Source organism: Suricata suricatta, chromosome 6 (assembly GCF_006229205.1).
Source record: "Suricata suricatta isolate VVHF042 chromosome 6, meerkat_22Aug2017_6uvM2_HiC, whole genome shotgun sequence".
NCBI lineage: Eukaryota > Metazoa > Chordata > Mammalia > Carnivora > Herpestidae > Suricata > Suricata suricatta.
The window spans coordinates 106,367,380-106,388,246 of NC_043705.1; the positions used below are offsets into that span (position 1 = coordinate 106,367,380).

Below are 20,867 nucleotides of genomic sequence, written 5' to 3' on the forward strand. Positions count from 1 at the left end.
GAGTGTAAGGGGTGGGGGGGCAGGTAAACAAGGATGAGGCTCTGGGCCTGGGAGCAGCTCCTTAGTCTTGCAGTTCTGCCAAATTTCACTCAGACAGTGGAAAGAGGGCAGGAGTAGAGGCATGTGGGAGATTAACCCTTCCCCCAAAAGTCTAGAGCAGAACAAGGCCTACAGCCCACCCTCACTGTACAGATGAGTTAACCAAAACTTGTAGAGAGAAAACGACCCACTCAGTCTCCCACAGTTAGTGGCTCTGGGAGGCACTGCCACAGAGAAAGAATTCTAGAAACCAGAGTAGGCACCCCCATAATCCCACCCCGACCCAAACGCCCCCACCTGGGCTGGCATGCTGGGAGCAGTCTCGGAAGGGAGGGGCGCTCACCTGTTTCAGGTGGGCACGCCTAGGGGCCGCAGAGCTGGCGAGAAGCCAGCCCAAGACGAGCAGGAGTGGAGCCTGTAACTGGAGACTCATCCTCGTAAGCGCTAGGTCTGCACGGGCCTAACTACTAGGCGTGTTGGCGACGGCGCCTTTAAATACTTGCCTTCACTTATTATGCAAAGCTGGGCATTGCTATGCAAAGCTGAGCGCAGTCACTTCCAGATTTGCCCCGCCCGGACTGGATCTGAGATTTCTAGGCCTGGTGGTGGACCAGTCTCTCCCGACTCCGCCCCCAAGAGGTTCCTACTTGGGCCCCTCCCACCGCGCTTGGGCGTCTAGCCCCTCCTTCTGACTGGCGTCGGCAGAGCCGGAGGGTGAAAGGGGAGGGGCTTGTGGGCGGAGCCGGAGCTGGGGGCGGGGCGGGGCGGGGATGCTGTTTCTAAACCCAGGCTTTGCCCCGGGCTGACGGAAAAGCCTTTTTGTTTTCAAACTCAGTGCCTTCCTTGAGCATATGTCACGCTCCCTGTTCGAATTACTCTTTCTTGTATTCGTGTAACGAATTACTGTCTTTTTAATAAGTATAATCGTAATTGTAACAACTGAGAGTAAGTGCTTTAATACATGCTAAGCACTGTTAAAACAAACACTTAATACATATTTTTGCCCCATTTTATCACTCAGGAAAACATACACGGTGAGGTTAGCTTTGCCAAGGTTACAGAGCTAGAAAGGTGATAAAGTAAGGTTTCTGCTTACATAGTCCATCAGCCAAGATATTTTAAAAGGCCTGATAGTAAATATTTTAGGCTTTCGGTCCATATGACCTGTATTGCAACTATATAACTTTGCCATTACAGCTCAGAGCAGACATAGACAGCACATCAACTCATGGGCATGTCTGTGTTTCAATAAAACTTTCCTAATGAAGATAGCCCACAGGCCATAGTTTGAGGATCCCTGTTTTAAATTTATTTTTAATGTTTATTTATTTTTGAAAGAGACAGACAGAATGTGAGCACAGGAGAGGCAAACAGAGAGAGAGAAACACAGAATCCAAAGCAGGCTCCAGGCTCTGAGCTGGCAGCACAGAGCCTGACACTGGGCTCGAATTCAAGGGATGCGAGATCCAGAACTGAGCCGAAGTCAGCCACACAACCGAACCACCCAGGCAAACCGCCCCACCCCCATTATACCTCCTGAAGCGAGTCACCAAGAGAGTGAAACCTACAGACACAAACGGAGATGATGTATGGGTTTATTTTAGTTCGGCAGAAGGGCCCCTCCCAAGTGTTGGCAAGTCCTCAGGAGAAAGCGCCACTGAGCAGGAGCTCAGGGTTTTTAAGGGCTTTGGCAAGACAAAATAAGTAATCAATCATAGTTTACAGCATTCTATAGTTGTCAATCATATTTTGACACACAAACGTCTTTGTCTTAGGAGAAATTTGAAGTGACCAATCATAGGTCCGAAGACTAGGTGAAGCAGGTGCACAGAAGCGAGAACTTTGCCGTTAAAGGGTAGGATCTGGCGACAGTATCTTAGAAAACATGTCAACCTTAATTTATGGGTTACATTTAGGTCTCCCAGAGCTTAATTTCCGAACCCTAATTGTTCAAGCAGAAAAGGGTTGGAGAGTGAAACAATGATTGGTACTTTTTCATTAGGGTCAACTTGACCCGAGGAGGGTCTTACACCCAAATTTAAATTCCAGTTACTTAACACAGTGTAATATTAGTTTCAGGTGTACAATATAGTGATTCAACACTTCTAAACAACACCCTGTGCTCATCACAGCAAGTGCACTACTTAATCCTCTATTTTAACCATCCCTCTACCCACCTTCTCTCTGATAAGCACCAGTTTGTTCTCTACAGGTAAGAGTCTCTTCCTTGGTTTGCCTCTCTATCTTTTTTTATTCCCTTTGCTCACTTGTTTTGTTTCGTAAATTCCACATATGAATGAAATCATATGGTGTTCGTCTTTCTCTGACTGACTTAGTTCATCCAGCATAGTACACTCTGGCTCCATCCATGTCATTGCAAATGGCAAGATTTCATTCTTTTCTTATGCGTGAGTAATTTTCCATTATATGTGTGTGTGTATATATACACACATATATATACATATATACATATCTTCTTCCATTATATGTGTGTGTATATATATACACACATATATATATACATATATACATATCTTCTTTATCCATTTATCAGTCAATGGACACTTGGGCTGTTTCCATAATTTGACTCTGGTTGATAAAACTACTACAAACATTGGGGTGCATATGTCCCTTCAAGTTAGTATTTTTGTATTCTTTGGGTAAATACCTAGTAGTGCTGGATCATAGGGTAGTTCTATTTTTAACTTTTGAGGAACCTCCATACTGTTTTCCAGAGCAACTGCCATAGTTTGCATTCCCACTAACAGTGCAAGAGGGTTCCCCTTTCTCCACTTCCTCACCCACATCTGTTGCTTAGCGTTTTTCAGAGCTAGAACAAACAACCCTACAATTTGTATGGAACCACAAAGATCCTGGAGAGCCAAAGCAATCTTGAAAAAGCCAAGCAAAGCTAGAGGCATCACAATTCCAGACTTCAACTTACATTGTGAAGCTGTAATAATCAGAACAGTATGGTCCTGGCACAAAAATAGATACATAGATTAGTGCAATGAAATAGAAAACCCAGAAACGAACCCACAATGATATGGTCAATTAATCTTTGACAAAACAGAAAAGACTATCCAATGGGAAAAAGACTGTCTCTTCAACAAATGGTGTTGGAAAAACTGGACAGCAACATGCAAAAGAATAAAACTGGACTACTTTCTTACACTGTACACAAAAATAAATTCAAAATGGACTAAAGGCCTAAATTTGAAACTTGAAACCATAAAAATCCTAGAGGGGAACACAGGCAGTAACCTCTTTGACACTGGCAGTAGCACCTTCTTTCTAGATAGATCTCTTGAGGTAAGGGAAACACAAGCAAAAATAAATTATTGGGATGATATCAAAAGAAAAAGCTTCTGCACAGTGAAGGAAACAATCAACAAAACAAAAGGCGACTGGCAGAATGGGAGAAGATATTTGCAAATGACATATTTGGTAAAGGGTTAGTAACCAAGATATATAAAGAACTTGTAAAACTCAACACGCAAAAAAAGAATAATGTCATTAAAAATGGGCAGCCTGGGTGGCTCAGTTGGCTGAGCATTTGACTTCAGCTCAGGTCATGATCTTGTGCTTCATGAGTTTGGGGCCCTGCATGGGGCTCTGTGCTGATGGCTCAGAGCCTGGAGCCTGCTTTGGATTCTGTATCTTCCTCTCTCTCTGCCCCTCCCCCTCTCAACTCTGTCTGTCTCTGCCTCTCAAAAATAAAGAAATACAATTAAAAGAATTTTTTAAAGGTCGAAGACATAAATAGACATTTTTCCAAAAAAGACAAATGGCTAACGGACACATGAAAAGATTGCCAATATCATTCATCATTGGGGAAATGAAAATCAAAACAATAAGGAGATATTACCTCACAACTATCATTATGGCTAAAATTAATATGCTTTCTTAATTATACACCTTCCTCCCATTCTGAGAAGCTCTTCCCTCTCTCACCTAGAACAGCGTCTTTGTCATACACAAGTGCACTTGTGGGCCCCTTGAGGTAGAGGACTTGTCCAATGACACAGCAGAAGCAAAATCAGTACTCATCTCTCCTGGGGCGCCTGGCTGGCTCAGTTGGTTGAGTGTCTGACTCCTGATTTCAGCTCAGGTCACAATCCCAAGGTCGTGGGATGGAGCCCTGCATCCAGCTCTGCTTTGAGCATGGAACCTGCTTAAGATTCTCTCTCTCTCTTGGGGCACCTGGGTGGCTCAGTCCATTGAGGATCCAACTCTTGATTTTGGCTCAGGTCATGATCTCCTAGTTGGTGAGTTTGAGCCCTGCATTGGGCTCCCCACTGACAGCACAGAGCCTGCTTGGGATGCTCTCTCTCCCTCTCTCTCTGCCTTTCCATACCCTCCCATCCCCCAGTCCACCTTGTGCACTCTGGTTTTCTCTCTCTCTCTAAAAAATCATTAATTAATTAGAAAAAAAAAAGATTTCCCTTCTCCCTCTCTTTCCCCGTTTCCCCTTTCATGCATGCACTCTCTGTATAAAATTTAAAAAAATAAAAGAACTTATTTCCCCTAAAGCTGATCCCACAGTGATAGGAGAGATATCCATGTGGTGCACTTGTTGGTGGCTGTGTGGGTGGTGGGTGGGGGAACTGGATGCCAGTGCTGGTATTCCCAGGAGCCTCATGGGGAAATAGAGAGGACGGTGCACTGACTCCCTTCCAGCATCATTCCATTTCCATCTTTGTACCCCGTTACCCACTCCCTCCGCACTCCTAAATACCAGGCACTCATAAAAAGTTAATGCCACCTTGGAGGATCTCTCAATGAGTGGACATATTCCTTGTGCATGAGAGTATTTGACACATCCATTTTAAGGGCTCTGGAGAAGAGGTTGGAAGGCACAGACACAGTGACTGGAAACCAAGACCATAACCAAAGTGGAAGGTGAGAGAGGACAGCAGCTTGTTCAGAGGGCTTGTCCCACATCAGGCAGACCCAAGCCTAGCTAGGGACCTTAACCTCTGGTGTCATTTTCCTCATTTGCAAAACAAAGATGATAATGATGATGATGATGATGATGATGATGATGATAAAACAACTACTTCTCCGTGCTATTCATTCAACAAATAACTACAGATTTTTTTAAATTTTTGACCCATTTTTTTAATGTTCATTTCTTTTTTTTGAGAGACAGAGAGAGACAGAGAGCAAGAAGTGGAGGGGTAGTGACAGAAGGAGACACAAAATCGGAAGCAGGTTCCAGGCTCCAAGCTGTCAGCACAGAGCTGGATATAGGGCTCAAACTCAAGAACTGGGAGACCATGACCTGAGCTGAAGTCAAGTGCGTAACCAATGCAGCCACCCAGGCGCCCTGTAACTTATAGATTTAACAGTTGAACTATATAAAGGCCCTGCCCCACCCTTACCATCCCACCCCTTCCCAATAATGTCGATTCCAGAAAGGCAGTCAGTAAGTAAGGACATAAACAAGATATTGATGAGGGACCCTAAGGCCAGCTGAGGGCCAAGCACAAGCGAGCACACCCCCATCCAGCTGGGATACGGGGAATCCTCCTCAGGCACTCCTGGCTGTCCAAGAACAAAGGAAGGAAAGAAAAGAAATGGTTATTTGAGAAAGACCACAGTCTGCAGACATGAGTCTCCATCAGTTTACAAATATTTTAGTAAATTACAAGAAAAAGGCAGTCCTATCAATAGCCTAATCTCCAGAAACCTATAGACTCAGTTTCCTGCAGCCCTAATATCAACTTCCTCCAGAGTGATATGGGGAAGAAAGGCAAGAATGAAATGGTAGGTAAAATTAAATTTCCTTATAACCTGCAGCCCATTGACAAATACTTGCGGCAAATATGGAGTAGCACATTTCTCCAGGAACCCCCTACTGTCCTGAGGTTAATGTCTTAGAGGGAAAACAACCTTGACTTGACAGCAGCAAGGCCCCAGGTATCTTAGGAGTCCTCTTTAGAATATCAAAGTCCTTCTGGAGGCCTCTGGCTTGCCTTTACCTCCCCAACTCCGTAGTATATAACCAGTCACTCTTCACAACCCCAGTGCAGTTCTTTCTGCCCACGGGTCCTGTCCCCGTGCTTTAATAAAATCACCTTTTTGCACCAAACACATCTTCAAGAATTCTTTCTTGGCCATCAGCTCTGAACCCTAAGATTCCAAAACCTCATCAATATCCCAAGAGTAATTATATCAGAAGACACGAAACACAAAGTGTGGTGGGATGCCTTCTTGAGTCTGGTAAGATTTCTCTGAGGAGGTGGACTTTGACCACCCTGGAGACAAATGAGCAGCATGTGGGTAAGAGCCAATGTGAAACTTGAACACGGTCAAGACCACCAGCTCACAGTCCCTGGCAGGGCTCCACACCACCATCATCTAGGGAGCTTTTAAAAATCCCCATCCCCAGGCCCATACTCCAGGCCAATTACATCTAAATCTCTGGCATTGGTGTGTTTTTTAATTCCAGGCAATTCAAATAGGTAACCAAGATGGACATCCAGTAACGTGACGTCTGCCAGGTGCACACATACATGAGAGTGTCCTTGAAGAAATCACAGTCTAAGAGTGATGAGTTGGAAAACTGGAAATTGTTTCACCCAAACATTCATGGTCATGGGCTTTCTGAAGGAATAATAGGGTCTGAGCCCCCTGAATAACATGGTCCAGGATGACCTACCAGTGGTGCTGCTGTGTGGTGGGAGTGAATGTTCCTGAGGACCCAGCGTGGGCATAAAGGCTGGGGTGGTGAGGTCCCTGAGTGCAATGAGGAGCGCTTACAGATGTGGGGAACAAAGACAGAAGGAAATGGTAGATGAAATTAAATTTCCATATAACACAGCCCATTGACAAGTACTTGAGGCAAGTAGAGTAGGACATTCCTCCAGGAACTCTCTACTATATTAATGTCTTGCTAGAGGGAGAGATAACCTTAGCTAGATCTTCTTAACATATGAAAATCCTTTTGGAAACTTCCCATTGCCTTTACCTCCCCCAACTCCCAAGTTCAAAATCAGTCGCCCCTCAGGATCCTGGGGCAGCTCCTTCTGCCCTCGGTCCTGTCCCCAGTGCTTTAATAAAACCACCTTTGTGCACTGAGGAGGTCTTAAGAATTCTCTCTCTCCTTTGGCTGCAACCCCCCTCCACCCCCCGCTTGTAAGGTGTGTCTTAGAAAATTACTTAGTTGCCAATGTATAATAAGAACAAGTGATTCCTCATTAAATTGTGGATTTCCAACTTCTGAAAAATCGGAGAATCTGGACACATCAGCCTGCACTCCCACAGGGCAACAATCCATTGAAACTGAGTGGTCATTGACCCTTTATGTGGGATCTGGGCTCAGCAGTCTCCATAGCTCCTCTAGGCAGTGCATCTTCTCTCTTTTGTCACAGCCTGGTCTCTGTGGGGTTTCGACCCAAGTTTAGTCTGGACATCTGGTTTTAAATCATGGCTATTCTGTACAAGATCATTTTCAAAAAGAAGGTAAAATCATAGCACTCATACACATAGGAAATGAGCACACGTGAGAGATTTTATTTTATTTTTTATATTGAAAAAACTTTTTTTACATTTATTTTTGAGAGACAGGTCACAAGCAGGGGACGGGCAGAGAGAGGAAGTCACAGAATCCAAAGCAGCCTCAGGCTCTGAGCGGTCAGCACAAAGCCCAACGCAGGGCTTGAACTCACTAATCATAAGATCATGACGTGAGCAGAAGTCAGCACCCAAGCCACTGAGCCATCCAGATATCCTGAGATTTTGTTTAACTTGAACCCTACTGAGAGAAACAGATGCTACAACTAGTGCAAACGAAAGTCTGAAGAACAAACACATTTGTAGATGGGGAATATTGAGATACAGGTACAAACTGTGGGCAAAGCTGCCTCTTACACGGGGGTGGGGAGATGAGGGACAGAAGTCAATTTCAACTCCACAGGACAAGCACTCATATGTCCATAGGCAGCAGATTTTCCATTATGATGAGTTATCTGCAACATCAGAGGCGATGAAATCACAGAGTCCCCCGGAGAATCACATGGAGATATGGCAGATAGAAGGGGATGCTCTAGGCAAGAAATAGTTTTCCATTGAAGCCAAAATTTTTGCCTCTAAATGGTCAATGGCATTTCTGACTTTAGGCGATTCCTTCTAGTCTCCAGCTCAGGGCCACACCCCTGGGCGGGACTGCAGAGCCTGATCCGGAGCACGACCTGCTTCTCACCTCGCGGGTCTGAAACCTGAGCGCCTAGAGGCCTGACAATGCCCTGGGAAGCTGGGGCTGGCCTGGTCAGGCAGGCCCCGTTGGGGAAGGTGGCTCCGGAGCCCTGGCCAGGCCTACATGACGTCCTCCACCAGCCTGAGTCTGAGAGCCCAGAGCTGGAGGCCCCTGTACAAAATTGCATGGCTCTGATTCCCAAAGATTTTTTTTAATCTCCTTAGAGCCTTTGCGTAGAGCTGTGATCTCTGGGCTGGCACACACTGAAGTCACCTGAGGAGTTTTAAGCAAACTACCTGAGAGCCCAGGCCCAGGCTGTGCCCCAGGGAGAGCCCCAGACGTCAGCATTTTTAAAAAAAAATTTTTTTTAACGTTTATTTATTTAGAGAGAGAGAGAGTGAGAGCATGAGTGGGAGAGGGGCAGAGAAAGGAGACACAGAATCTGAAGCAGGCTCCAGACTCTGAGCTGTGAGCACAGAGCCCAATGCAGGGCTTGAACCCACAGACCCGGGAATCATAACCTGAGCCGAGGCAGAGGTCGAAGCTTAACTGACTGAACCACCCAGGCACTCCTACAACAGCATTTTTAAAAGTCTCCCAGGGGATTCCAAGTAAAGCCAACAGTGAGAACCACTGGTCTGAAGGCACTTTTATCTAACGGTAAAATGAAAATGCATGCAAAACACTCGGTATCTCCCTAAAATGCAAATAATGATTCCCCAGGTCTGGGGTGGAGTTCAATAATTTGCATTTCTAATGAGTTCTCCTTGGAGACTGTGCTGCTGGCCGGAGGTCCACAATGAGAGTAGCCAAGCTCCAAGCTGAGGGACTTCTCCACCACCGAGTGCCAGACATACGTAGATAGTCACTATTTCCTTCCTAGGATGGCATCCGGTGATCTTCCCCCTCCTCCTCGGCTTACTGAAACAGAGATGGAAGGTCAAAGCCTTGCACTCCCACATCCTCATCTCTGCCCCACATCCCCCCTGCTGCATGCTGATGTGGGACAGGTTTCATGATGACTGAGGGCCAGTCCAGATACAGCATCCAGGTCCGGGGAGTTGGGTGAGTCTAACAGAAGCCTGTTCTTTGAAGACCGTTGCTCCACGCTTTTTACCCTTCCTTCCTCCCCCTTCTTTCCCTGCTCTCCTGCTGGTCTCCAAAGTAGCCCTCAAAGATTATTTGAGTTGAACAGACCCTGGCTGCCATCTGTCAGTAATTTTCCAACCAAGAAAAATCCCATCGACTTCATAGGAGGTCCAGGCAATGCCGAAAAGAACCTTAATCCTCTAATAACTCCCAACGGGGATGGGGGTTGAGGGTGAGAGTATGAAACTCTTGTCCCTTCTTAGGCCCTGGGACCTGGACTCTGGAACAGGGACTAGCAATGCACTGGCACCAGTCTTCCACTAGGCAGCACCGTCACATCCTCTTCAAGGGTCCTTTAGAGTTTCCAAAGCATTTCACTAGCTGTCTCCATCATTCATTCGACGAGCGTTTACTGGGCAGAGCAATGCCAGAATCTCCGGCTCTGGGATGCAGAACTGAATCGGCCTGCACTCAGTACTCACCACTGTCGGCCAAGGCACCTTGCACACTGTGGCCTGCTGGGCTGGGCAGAAACTGTGGGTGAAGGTGTCGGCCGCCACCTGTAATACATCAATCTCGCCGGCAGGGGGCGGCCGTTACCCAGTCGGAGCTCCCGTTGGCAAACCCATTGGCCCAATGTGGACAGATCTGATTTTTCAAGAGAAGCTGGAAATACAGAATTTTATGTGAATTCTTCAAGTCGTCACGATGGGCAGCTAATTCAGATCGTTATAAAAGACCTCGTGAGCTAAAAATAAGTCTGCAAGAAGGATGTACTTCCAAAGAACCGCAGTGGGCAAACTGAAATTTGACCCCAGAGATGGGTCCTGACTTCATTCAAAAATGCCACAGCTTTATATCATTATTCCAACTCCCACATTTTATGTGTGGGTAGACTGAGTTCAGAGAAAGGAGGGACTTGTCCAGGTTTGTTAGGGCAGAGCCAAGAGTAGGACTCAGGAGTCCTGACATCTGGTGCAGTCTTTCTTGCGGCAGGAAGAACACCCACCAGATCCCTGGGGTCCCCAGCAAAGTGCGATCCTATAGCTTAGAGAGCCTGCTCAGGAGAGCTGGTCCTGGCCGGGGGAGCCCCGACAGGGCTGGGGAGGTCGCCAGAGCCCAAGGGCAGGAGGGGGAGCAGGAGTTTATTTTTAGCTGCCTAGAATGTGCCTGTAAGCCTTATTTAGACATCAGGCGACAGAGTGAGCTGGAGGCAGCAGGGGCGGGGGAGGAGTAGCCCCCTCCCCCTCCTCGGGCTCCTTTTACAACTGCTCTCCCCTGCCTGCCCCCTTATCATCCCTTCTGGGGGCTCTGGGGCTGCTCTAAATAGCAGCTCTTGCAGGCGTGGGCGCTCTCCTGCTCCGGCTGGCTGGCTGGCTGGCTGGCTGGCTGGCTGGCTGGCTGGCTGACTTTCTCCTCCACCTCCATCCCTTAACCCCAAGTCCCCATAGTCCCATAGAGAAATAAAGCTCTAGAGACCTAGAATGTTTTCTCTTCACCCTTCTGGGGTCACAGATCTCTTTGAGAAGCTGGAGTAATTCATCATAGCAGTTTAGAGCTCAGGTAGGTAGCGAAGACTGATTCACATCTGCCTGGTCCAGTATATGACACTAAGCAAGTTCTTACATTCCCCCAAACTGAATTTTTAGTTTACAGTGGATGGTTCCTCATGATTCAGTGTGATAAAGGACGTAAAGACTTTAGCATATCATAATAAATCATCAATAAATGATGGTGATGGTGACTGACGCTATAGACCAAAATGGAAGCACTCATAACACATCATTCAAGAGGTTAATGTAACCTCTGAAGCCCATGGATCCCAATCCAACCAATTAATCCATTCATCATTTCATGTGGTATATAACTGACAGAGAAAAAAATGCATGTACTTAGCATATATGATTCCCTGAGTTTGAACATATTCATAGACCTCTGAAACTATCACTACAATCAAGGTCTGTAAACATACCCATCACTTGCAAACGTTTTCTTGTGCTTCTTTATTTTTTGTGATCTTTGTTCTACTTTGTGTTCGTGGTAAGAACGCTTAACCTACGATCCACCCTATTAACAACCGAGTGTTGTTAACTACAAGCACCATGTTGAACCACGGAGCTCTTGAACCATCCTTCTCTGCTCCTGTGAGTTTGCCTATTGAGAAACCTCATGTGAGTAGAGTCATTCAGTGTTTGTTTTTTTGTGACTGATTTATTTCACGTAGCACTGTGTCCTTCAGGTTCATCCGTGTGTCACAAGTGGCAACATTTCCTTCCTTTACTTAAAGATTTTTTTAAATGTCCTATTATTTATTTTGAGAGAGAGAGAGCACGTGCACACACAGATGGGGGAGGGGCACAGAGAGAGAGGGAGAGAGAATCCCAAGTAGGCTCTGAGCTGCCAGCACAAAGCCTAACTGGGGACTCAATCACACAAATTATGAGATCATGATTCGAGCCAAAATCAACAGTCAGATGCTTAACGGACTGAGCCATCCAGGCACACCTAAATTTTCTTGTTAAAAAGAAGTGGCTAATATTCCGCTGTATGTACACACCATGTTTTCTTTATCTACTCATCTGTCAGTGGCATTTGGGTTGTTTCCATATCTTAGTTATGGTGAATAATGTTGCAATAAACATGGGTGTGCAGACAGCTCTTCAAGGTCCTGATTTCAGGAGCACCTGGGTGGCTCAGTCAGTTAAGCACCCGACTTCAGCTCACGTCATGATCTCCCAGTTAGTGAGTTTGAGCCCCATGTTGAGCTCTGTGCTGACAGCTCAGAGCCTGGAGCCTGCTTCAGATTCTGTGTCTCCTTCTCCCTCTGCACCCCCCTCCTTTCTCTCTCAAAAATGAATAAACATTTTAAAAATTTTTTTAAAGATCCTGATTTCAGTTCGGTTGTGGATATATGTCCAGAAGTGGAATTAGTGGATGATTTTACCAGTTTTTTCACTTTTTAAAGAAACCTCCACACTGTTTTCCACAGTGTCAGCACCATTTTACATTCCCGCCAATAGTGTTTTGGAATGAGCGGCTTGAATCCCAGTCTGGACTCATTTGAGGAATAACTTCTGTCTCTGAAAAGGGATCAAAACAAAGATCTCTTCCTGAGGCCATGACAATGGATCTGAGCATGCATTCCTTCAGGACCCCTACCCCAGCAGATTCCTCCAACCTGCCCTGCCAACATACTTCCTGCAGTGGGTCACTCACTCCTGTCAAACCAGACCCTTGACTCTTGGACGGGTTGGAAGCTCTTTCCTCCCAAGGGGGCGGATTCTACATTCCAGGGCGCCTCTACCCACTCTTCCTGGTTTTCTGAGACAGGTAGGAGCACTGAGCATCTTCATGGCTCTAGATGCAAAAGCGCCTGGGGGAAGGAAGATGGGGAGGGGGATGGGCTGGAGGTTCACCTCCTCCCAGCCTTGCCCAGCATCCACACCCTGTGGGCACTCCAGCTCTTCCAGCAATCCAGGTTCCCAAGACTGCCACCCTGTGCAGCTGCTTCTTTAAGAAGTGCCAAGGGGCTGGTCCTTGCTACTATCCTTAGATCTTGTCCAGGGCACTGATTTAAAAGGTATTGCAAAGTTTTTTTTTAAAGAAAACAAACATGTGTTGTAACCCAAGGCCCTGGTAACCACAACACTGTGGGCTGCTGGCTGCCACCTCCTGGGTTGAGGCACCCCATACCCTTCAGCGCTCACCTGCCGTAGTTACCATATTATATTAGGCTGAGAGCTCTGTGAGCGCAGAGCCTGAGCTGGAGGCGGGGGCCAAGTCCTTCTGGACCCCAGTGCCTTTTGGACCCTCACCAGTTCTTTTATGAACCATTCCAATAGATACTTGATGGCTCCAGGCCAGTGCTCTCTGTCCACCCTCCACCCAAGCCCCAGAGTGACCATTTATAACACCAGTCTGATGGTGCCTCTCCCGCTGCCACAGGACAGAGTAAAAGCATCTGGGCTGGGCCTTCAAGGCCTCTCCGGCCTGTTGGCATCTCCCTCACCCCTGCATTTGCCGCTCTTCCAGCCATTCTGAGGCACTGAGCTGCCCTGAAAACCCACACCGCACTGGGCCTGAAAGGTCTTCCCCACTCCCTTTCTTCCTTTCCTCCCCCCCCCCACTTTCCCACTCCCCCACTTCCTTTTCTCTTTTTTTAAGTGTATTTATTTATTTTGAGGGGGGGAGGGGCAGAAAGAGAGGGAGAGAGGGAGAATCCCAAGCAGGTTCTTGGCTGTCAGCGCAGAGTCCTACATGGGGCTCAAACTCACACACCCACGGGATCATGACCTGAGCCAAAATCAAGAGTCCAAAGCCGAACTAACTGAGCCAGCCAGGCGCCCCCCCCTTTTTTTTTAATTTTCATTTTATACATATAAAACTGCAACATTATCACCACAGTAAGGTTAGTTATATCTATTGCTTTCTTTGCAGGAAGAACCCCTCCCTAACACTCGAACGTCACCTCCTTGGTGAAGCCTGCTGTGTCCTGCTCTCTCCCAGGCGGAATTCGCTATTCCTGCCTCCATACCCCTTGTTACGTTGCTGGTCTACCTGGTGCAGAGGCCGTATAAACTTCTGCAGATATTTTATTTAGCCTGCATGATGGTGGTGGGGGATTCTACATTAAAAAACAAAATAGACAAAAACAGATTTTTAGTTTCTCTCTTTTTTGTGTGTGTTTATTTATTTAGAGAGAGAGAGTGAGAGAGAGCGAGCGAGCAAGCTCGGGAGAGGGGCAGACAGGCAGGGAGAAAAAGAATCCCAAGCCAGCTCCGTGCTGTCAGCTCAGAGCCTGACGCAGGGCTCAAACCACCGTGAGATCATGACCTGAGCCAGAATCAAGAGTTAGATGCTTGGGATGCCTGGGTGGCTCAGTTGGTTAAGTGTCCATTTTTGGCTCAGGTTGCAATCACACAGTTTGTGAGTTCGAGCCCTGTATCAGGCTTTCTGCTGTCAGTGCAGAACCTGCTTCAGATCCTCTCTCTATCTCTCTCTGCCTTTTCCCCACTCACTCTCTCTCTCTCTCTCTCAAAAAATAAGCATAAAAAAAAAAGAGTCAAGATGCTTCACTAACTGAGCCATCTGGGTGCTTTAGTTTCTGTTGAACACTTGGAAGTCAGGCCAGCCCAGGCCCTCACCTCCTCCTGACACCCATTCACTGTAGCCCACCCACTCGTGCTCCTTGCAGGAGGCCGTGTGGCTCCCAGTAGGGACTCCCCCCCAACTAATGTCCCTGCAGGCATTTCAGTTTTAAGCCGTGGACCTAGGTTATTCCTCTCAGATATTCTGGGTCGCTCCCATTTACCAACATTTGACTTCCTTCTCCCCATAAACTATTTAGGTATCCCAGAAATTCCAATACATTGGTAACGTGTACATGAATGAATAGAATCAGGTCAACACAAAATACAAATGTCACAAATTCCTTTGTTGATTCACATGTTCCAATTGTTGACTTGTAAACACAATCCCCATCCTCATCATCCTCTGACTGTCATTCCAGTTACTTTCCTGCAGGTAAGATGCTCTCATTGGAATGGAGCAAGGAGGGTGGCATCAGGGCCGGGAGGAGCAGGAGGGTGGGGACGGGGCAGTTATCTGTCAGGAAAGGGATGCTTAAATTGTGATTACATAGCAGTTGACATAGGTGGACGAGTATTCATTTTTCAAGCTAAAGAATCCAGGTGGCTCAGTCTTTAAGCACCTGACATCGGCTTGGGTCGTGATCTCATGGTTGGTGAGTTTCAGTCCCGCATTGTGTGAGCATGAGCACTGCTTCAGGTGAGCCTGAGCCCCGGATGGGTCCTGCCTCTCTCTCTCTCTCTTTCTCTTCTCTCTCTCCCCCACTTGTGGGATTCTCTCTCTCTCTCTCTCTCTCTCTCTCTCTCTCTCTCTCTGTTTCTCACTCACTTGCACCCCCGCCCAAAATAAATAAATGAAAATAAAGAGTGAAGAGGGCTGCTGGAAACAAGCATACACAGTGAACAAGGGTGTACAGTAAATATGTCTGAAGCTGCAAAGAATTGAGAACGCACAGAACGTCCGAACTGTCCTCTGATAAGGGAAGTGAGGGGGCACATAGGAGGGACAGGCCAATTACTGACTCAGGTGCAGCCAGACAAGGGACTATTCATCTCTGATCTGGAAAGACCGCAGCTAGTGTTGGAGTCCTGCTCATCAGTTACATTCACATCGACAAACGCTCATCAGAGGACCCTCTCTAGAAGGACTCACTCTTCGTTCCTAGATACGAGATGGCTCAGGGCCTGGCTCAGAGCCCACAGCACAGTCCCCTGTGTTTCACATGGAGAACACAGTGCAGGCACACCAGCCCAGCCAAGGACGGCTCAAACATGGAAAACGGGGCTCGCGCATAGACTCACTGAGCCCTGGACCTCACTTCCTACCTCATCTCTATACTCATTTTTAAAGACCACCGTCAGACATCAAGAGGACATAAAGGTCGAAGCAAATCAAACATAAGCACACATCCGAATTGCCTGGAGGGCTTGTGAAACATAAATGCTGGAGCCCCACAATCAGCATTTCTGATTCAGCTCATCTGGGGTGAAGCCCAAGAATTTCTAACAGTTTCCCAAAGGATTCAGATGCTGCTGATCCCTGAGAACCACTGATATAAAGACATGTCCATCCCTGTTCATTATTGGTATTTCTGGAAACCAGAGCCCACTTAAAGAAGTGACATACAGGGGCGCCCAGGTGGCTCAGTCGGTTGAGCCTCTGGCTTCAGCTCAGGTCATGATCTCATGGTCTGTAGGTTCGAGCCCCACGTCGGGTTCTGTGCTGACAGCTCAGCACAGATCCCAGAGTCTGCTTCAGATTCTGTGTCTCCCTCTCTCTCTGAGCCTCCCCCATTCATGCCCTATTTCTCTCTCTCAATGATAAATAAACATCAAAAAAAATTTTTAATATTAAAAATAAAAAGAAGTGATGTACAATTTCCCTTAGAGAAAATCACAGTGTGACACTATGCCTTTCCTACTCTGCTTTACCGTCTGGAGATCCTTGAGGACTTCCAGCTGAACTTTATCAAACAGAGAAAATGCTAACCAATGATTATTGACATGCATCAACACTGGGAAAATACACAGGGGTGGCTTCTTACTAATTAGCATTATTCAGACTCCATTCTCAATGGGCTCCACACAATTCGGCATAACTTTTTTATGTTTATTTATTTTTGAGAGAGAGAGAGAGAGCGTGAGCGAGGGAGGAGCAGAGAGAAGAAGAGACAGAATCCCAAGCAGGCTCTGCACCTTCAACACAGAGGCTGACATGGGGCTCCAACCCACAAACTGTGAGATCACGTCCTGAGCTGAAATCAAGAGTTGGATGCTTAACCAATGGCATCCCCCAAAACTGGGTGCCCCACAATTCAATATAATTACTGTAGCAACTTGATTCCCTGACAAGATGACCCACCACAGCCATTGGAGCAATAAAAGCTGAAACTTTAGTGTGAAAGTTCTTCAGGCTCAGTCCTCCTGTTCCTCCAGTTCCTGATAGATAGGAAGAGAGGGAGGCCTCCAGAAGATTCCGAGGCAAATGGACCTGCCCATCCCTTGAGAAACACTCCAGTTGAACCCAACAGACTTTGAGTACCTGGTTGGCTCAGTTGGGAGAACACGCTACTGCTCAGGGTCAGGAATTTGATCCCCAGCTTAGGGTAGAGCTTACTTAACAACAACAAAAAGCCTAAGGGTTCAACAATTTTAGGTTTCCTCCCGGTTTTTTTTCTCTTATATATAATGTCAAGAGGAAGCTATCAAAACCAACATTTCCATCAAAAGTCTGGCAAGCCCAGGGTACTTTTCCCAGCAGAGCCTTACTTCTTACCTCCAGAACCGAAGCTGGGGTGCAGGAAGCCAGTTTTTCTGAACTCATAAGTTGAGCAAAAATCTCCTTGTGAAGTAAGACAGGTTTGCAAGGCCTCCCACCATCAGATGGTGACCAGCGTCTACACCCACTCAACCCCCACTCAATTTCTGCTTGAGCACCCACCCCAAGGCACCTGACTAATATCAGGAGTGACTTGCTTTCTTATGCCAAAAATATGTGAGTTGTACCTTATGAAAAAACTTGTTATAGGAGTTTCTTCTTTTGTGATTATAGGAGCAAATGTTACATTTCCTGAGAAAACCTGTTTTTCTTCCCCTGGAAAAACAGGCTATAGACCCCTGCTCACAAAGAACTAACTCTTGCCTTTACTATGTTAAAAACATTGCCTTGTATTTAAATGCTAAAGATATTTTCCCCATGTGATAAGCATCTAGTCACCTACTTCAGTCACTATTGGTAAAGGTTATGCATGAGTCTTCTACCAATCTATGTTCTGAGAAACTTACATGCCAAAGAATTTGTCATCAGAAATTATTGTCTAAGGCAATTGCCACTTCTGTTTTGTACCCCATACACTTCTTTAATAAAAAAGGCTGACTCTCTAGTCAGAGCAGAGATGCCTGCCTGGTGAGCAGAAAGAAGCCAAGGCTCTCTCACTCCCTTTCGCAGACACTGTCCATCCTTCAGGGAACCCTGGACCTTCTGGGGCTGGACTCGGCACTGGGGTACACACAGTGTCTCCAAGAGGAAAATATTCTAAGTGCAATATAACAAACCTTATGAATTGGTTAGAAATTGCATTCTGTTGCAAGTAATAGAATTTCAATGGCAGTGGCTGAAATAAAGCTGTTGTTTATTATGTGAAAAAATTAGGAAGTAGTTGAACAAGGCTGGTATGGGGGCTTGATAAATTCATCAGAGATCCAGGCTCAGGGTAATAAAATGGCTGCTAGAAGTCGGCCATCATATCTGTATTCCAGGCAGGAAAGGGGGGATCCCTCCTCCCAGCTGAGTCATTTCCCTATTAGAAGTTTTCCTGGAAGCCCCAACCAGTAGTTTCCCTTTACATATCACCAGTCACCCCTAGATGCAAGGGAAGCCGGGTAAATAGCCTGTTAGCCCACACGTTCGTTGCTGACCAGAGAATATGATGATACTGTAATTAAGGAAGACAGCAGAATGGAAGTTGAGTAAGGTGACTGGAAGTCTCTGCCATGGTCTACTAAGTACCAGATGGGTAAGGAGGGAGGAGACGGAGCCGTGTAACCATAGTGCATTAGCACACAAACAAGGAGAACTCAGAGGAAAACTGCATGTGTGCCCAGAGAGCCGTGGAACAGGTATCACAAGGTTTTGGGGAGGAGAGGGCATTTGAGCAGCTCCTTGGGATTCAGGTGGAACTATAACCTGCAGAGATGACGGTGCAGAAAGTCACCCTGGGCAGACAACACGTTTGGGGAACAACGGAGCTCAATCAGAACAACCTGAACAGAAAACGCTTTCAGGGTTTAAAGACATTTAGCAGCCACTGAGTTCAAAGGTTCCTAACCTGAGGAACACCAAGATGGCTCAATTGGTGGAGCGTCTTACTCATGATATCAGCTCAGATCATGATCTCAGGGTTCATGGGTTCCAGCCCCTCACAGAGCTCTGCCCCTCCCTCAAAAATGAATAGACTTCAAAGGCTCTTGACCTGAGATGCACACATAGCCTTACTGCAGGGTCTCTCAATTGCCTGAAAATTTTTTTAATGTTTATTTATTTATTTATCTTGAGAGAGCAAGAGATCATGTGAACAGGGGAGGGGCAGAGAGAGAAGGAGAGAGAGAGAATCTTAAACAGGGTCCACTAGGTGTGGAGCCTGACATGGGGCTTGATCCCATGACCCTGGGACCATGACCTGAGCTGAAGTCAAGAGTTGGTCGTTTAACCCACTGAGCCACCCCGGCATCTCTGAATTGCCTGAAATCCTATGCAAAACTTTTCATATATGGGCATATTGTCCTTCTCTCATGAAAGATGTTCAGGATGGTCCCCATAGTCTTCTTTCCAACCTTTCTCAAGAGCTCACCTCATCCCTGACTTCGGTCTCCCCACACACGACCTACCCGCCAGCTGTAATTCCTCATTCCTCAGCTCCCCCAGCTCCACACTCTACCCTGATTGCACTCATGCTCTTCCTCCCTCTTGTAATTGCTCCTCTCTGCCTCTCCTCTTCCTCTAGAGATGGCAAGTACAAACCTGGAAGTACAAACCATAGACGGCACAAACACCTACAAGGGAAATTATAAGAGACATTTGTCTTAGTTGCAAGCAACAGAAACCGGCCTGAGACTCTAGGATTCCTTTCAGCATGAAAGTCCCTTGGCTGTGCTATTCCTCAGGAAGTCCTCTTCCCTCTCCTTATCCACCAAGGTCTCTCATCTTCTTTAATGCTGATACTATCCCCATGGAGTGCACAACTTCACATTCTCTTTATCACCTGTTTTGTATTGTTCCTCCTCTTTTTCTATGTAAAGGCCTAATGTAAGAAAAGAAAATCAGATTATAACTAATTCAAAGACAAAAACTGAGTCTTCTTCCCTTTATGTTCACTATGCTTTATCCAAAGGGTGACTGATCATCCCAGGGGGCCCAGGACTGAGGAGACTTGGGACTTCCAGAGCTAAGAGTGCAGAAATCCTGAGCAAACCAGGATGAGTGAGCCAGCCTACTTACCCAAGAGGTGGGCGCATGGTACCTGCTTGTTGATTGCTGACTACGGTAGACATTTCTGCTGCGGACCCTCCTCTCCTTCTGGGTACTTATTGTACTTTCCTGTCCCCTTGAAATGGAACATGACTATGTAACTTGCTTCGGCCAATAAAACGTGAGCAGACTTCAGGTGCGTCACTTCTGAGCAGAAGCATTTAAGACCCTACGCACCATTCTCTGGTTATGCTCTCCTCTTGCCCTGGCAAAGCTTGAAGGCATGGTGTTGAAATGACTGCAACATAGGATGGCAAAGAATGTCTGCGTGCTGCGGAGCCCCCTGCCTCCCTGTGCTGCACGTAGAGTGTGAACAAAACTTAGCTTCACTCATGGTAAGTCGCTGCAACTTTCTGTGTTTCATTACAGAACCTAACCTAACCTGACTGGTACACCAACCACTGAAAATTTCATTAGCCACCTACCCAAACTCAGGTTACAAAACAAAACAAAACAAAACAAAACAAAAACCTCTCATGCACCTGCATGAGCAGGGGAGGGGCAAAGAGAAAGGGAAAGAGAGAGAGAGAATCCCAAGCAAGCTGCATGGTGTCAGCACAGAGCCAGATATGGGGCTCGGTCTCCCCAGCCATGAGATCATGACCCTAGCCAAAGTGGCACGCTTAACTGACTGAGCCACAAGCACCCCGATGATTTCTGTTTCTAACAAAGCTGTCTGGTAGTGTAGACGCTGCTGATTTGGGGACCACACTTTGTGAACCACTGTCTTGTATTACTCTTCCTTCCATGACCCTAATATTCTCTGGGTCTTTAGGTTCCTTTCTTAGAACCCTCTACAATTGGTCTTATAGTCTGTGGAGGGGGAGTATGTGATCTCACATTCTTTCCTCATTCACAACCGCAAGTCCCTTTACATGCGCATACCTCCCCAAGTGTCTCTGGGCCTTGTATAATTGCTAATACA

At 46.6% G+C, this 20,867-nt stretch overlaps 1 protein-coding gene across 1 annotated transcript in view; it reads right to left on the minus strand.

Annotated features, from left to right (window-relative positions):
* Positions 1-670, minus strand: part of GM2A (GM2 ganglioside activator) — a 12,270-nt gene extending 11,600 nt beyond the window's left edge. Inside the window, exon 1 of the mRNA XM_029941435.1 lies at positions 383-670. Coding sequence (XP_029797295.1) covers positions 383-472 — 90 coding nt within the window. The 5' untranslated portion in view covers positions 473-670. The remainder of the gene's footprint in view (positions 1-382) is intronic.
* Positions 671-20,867: the final 20,197 nt, after the last annotated feature.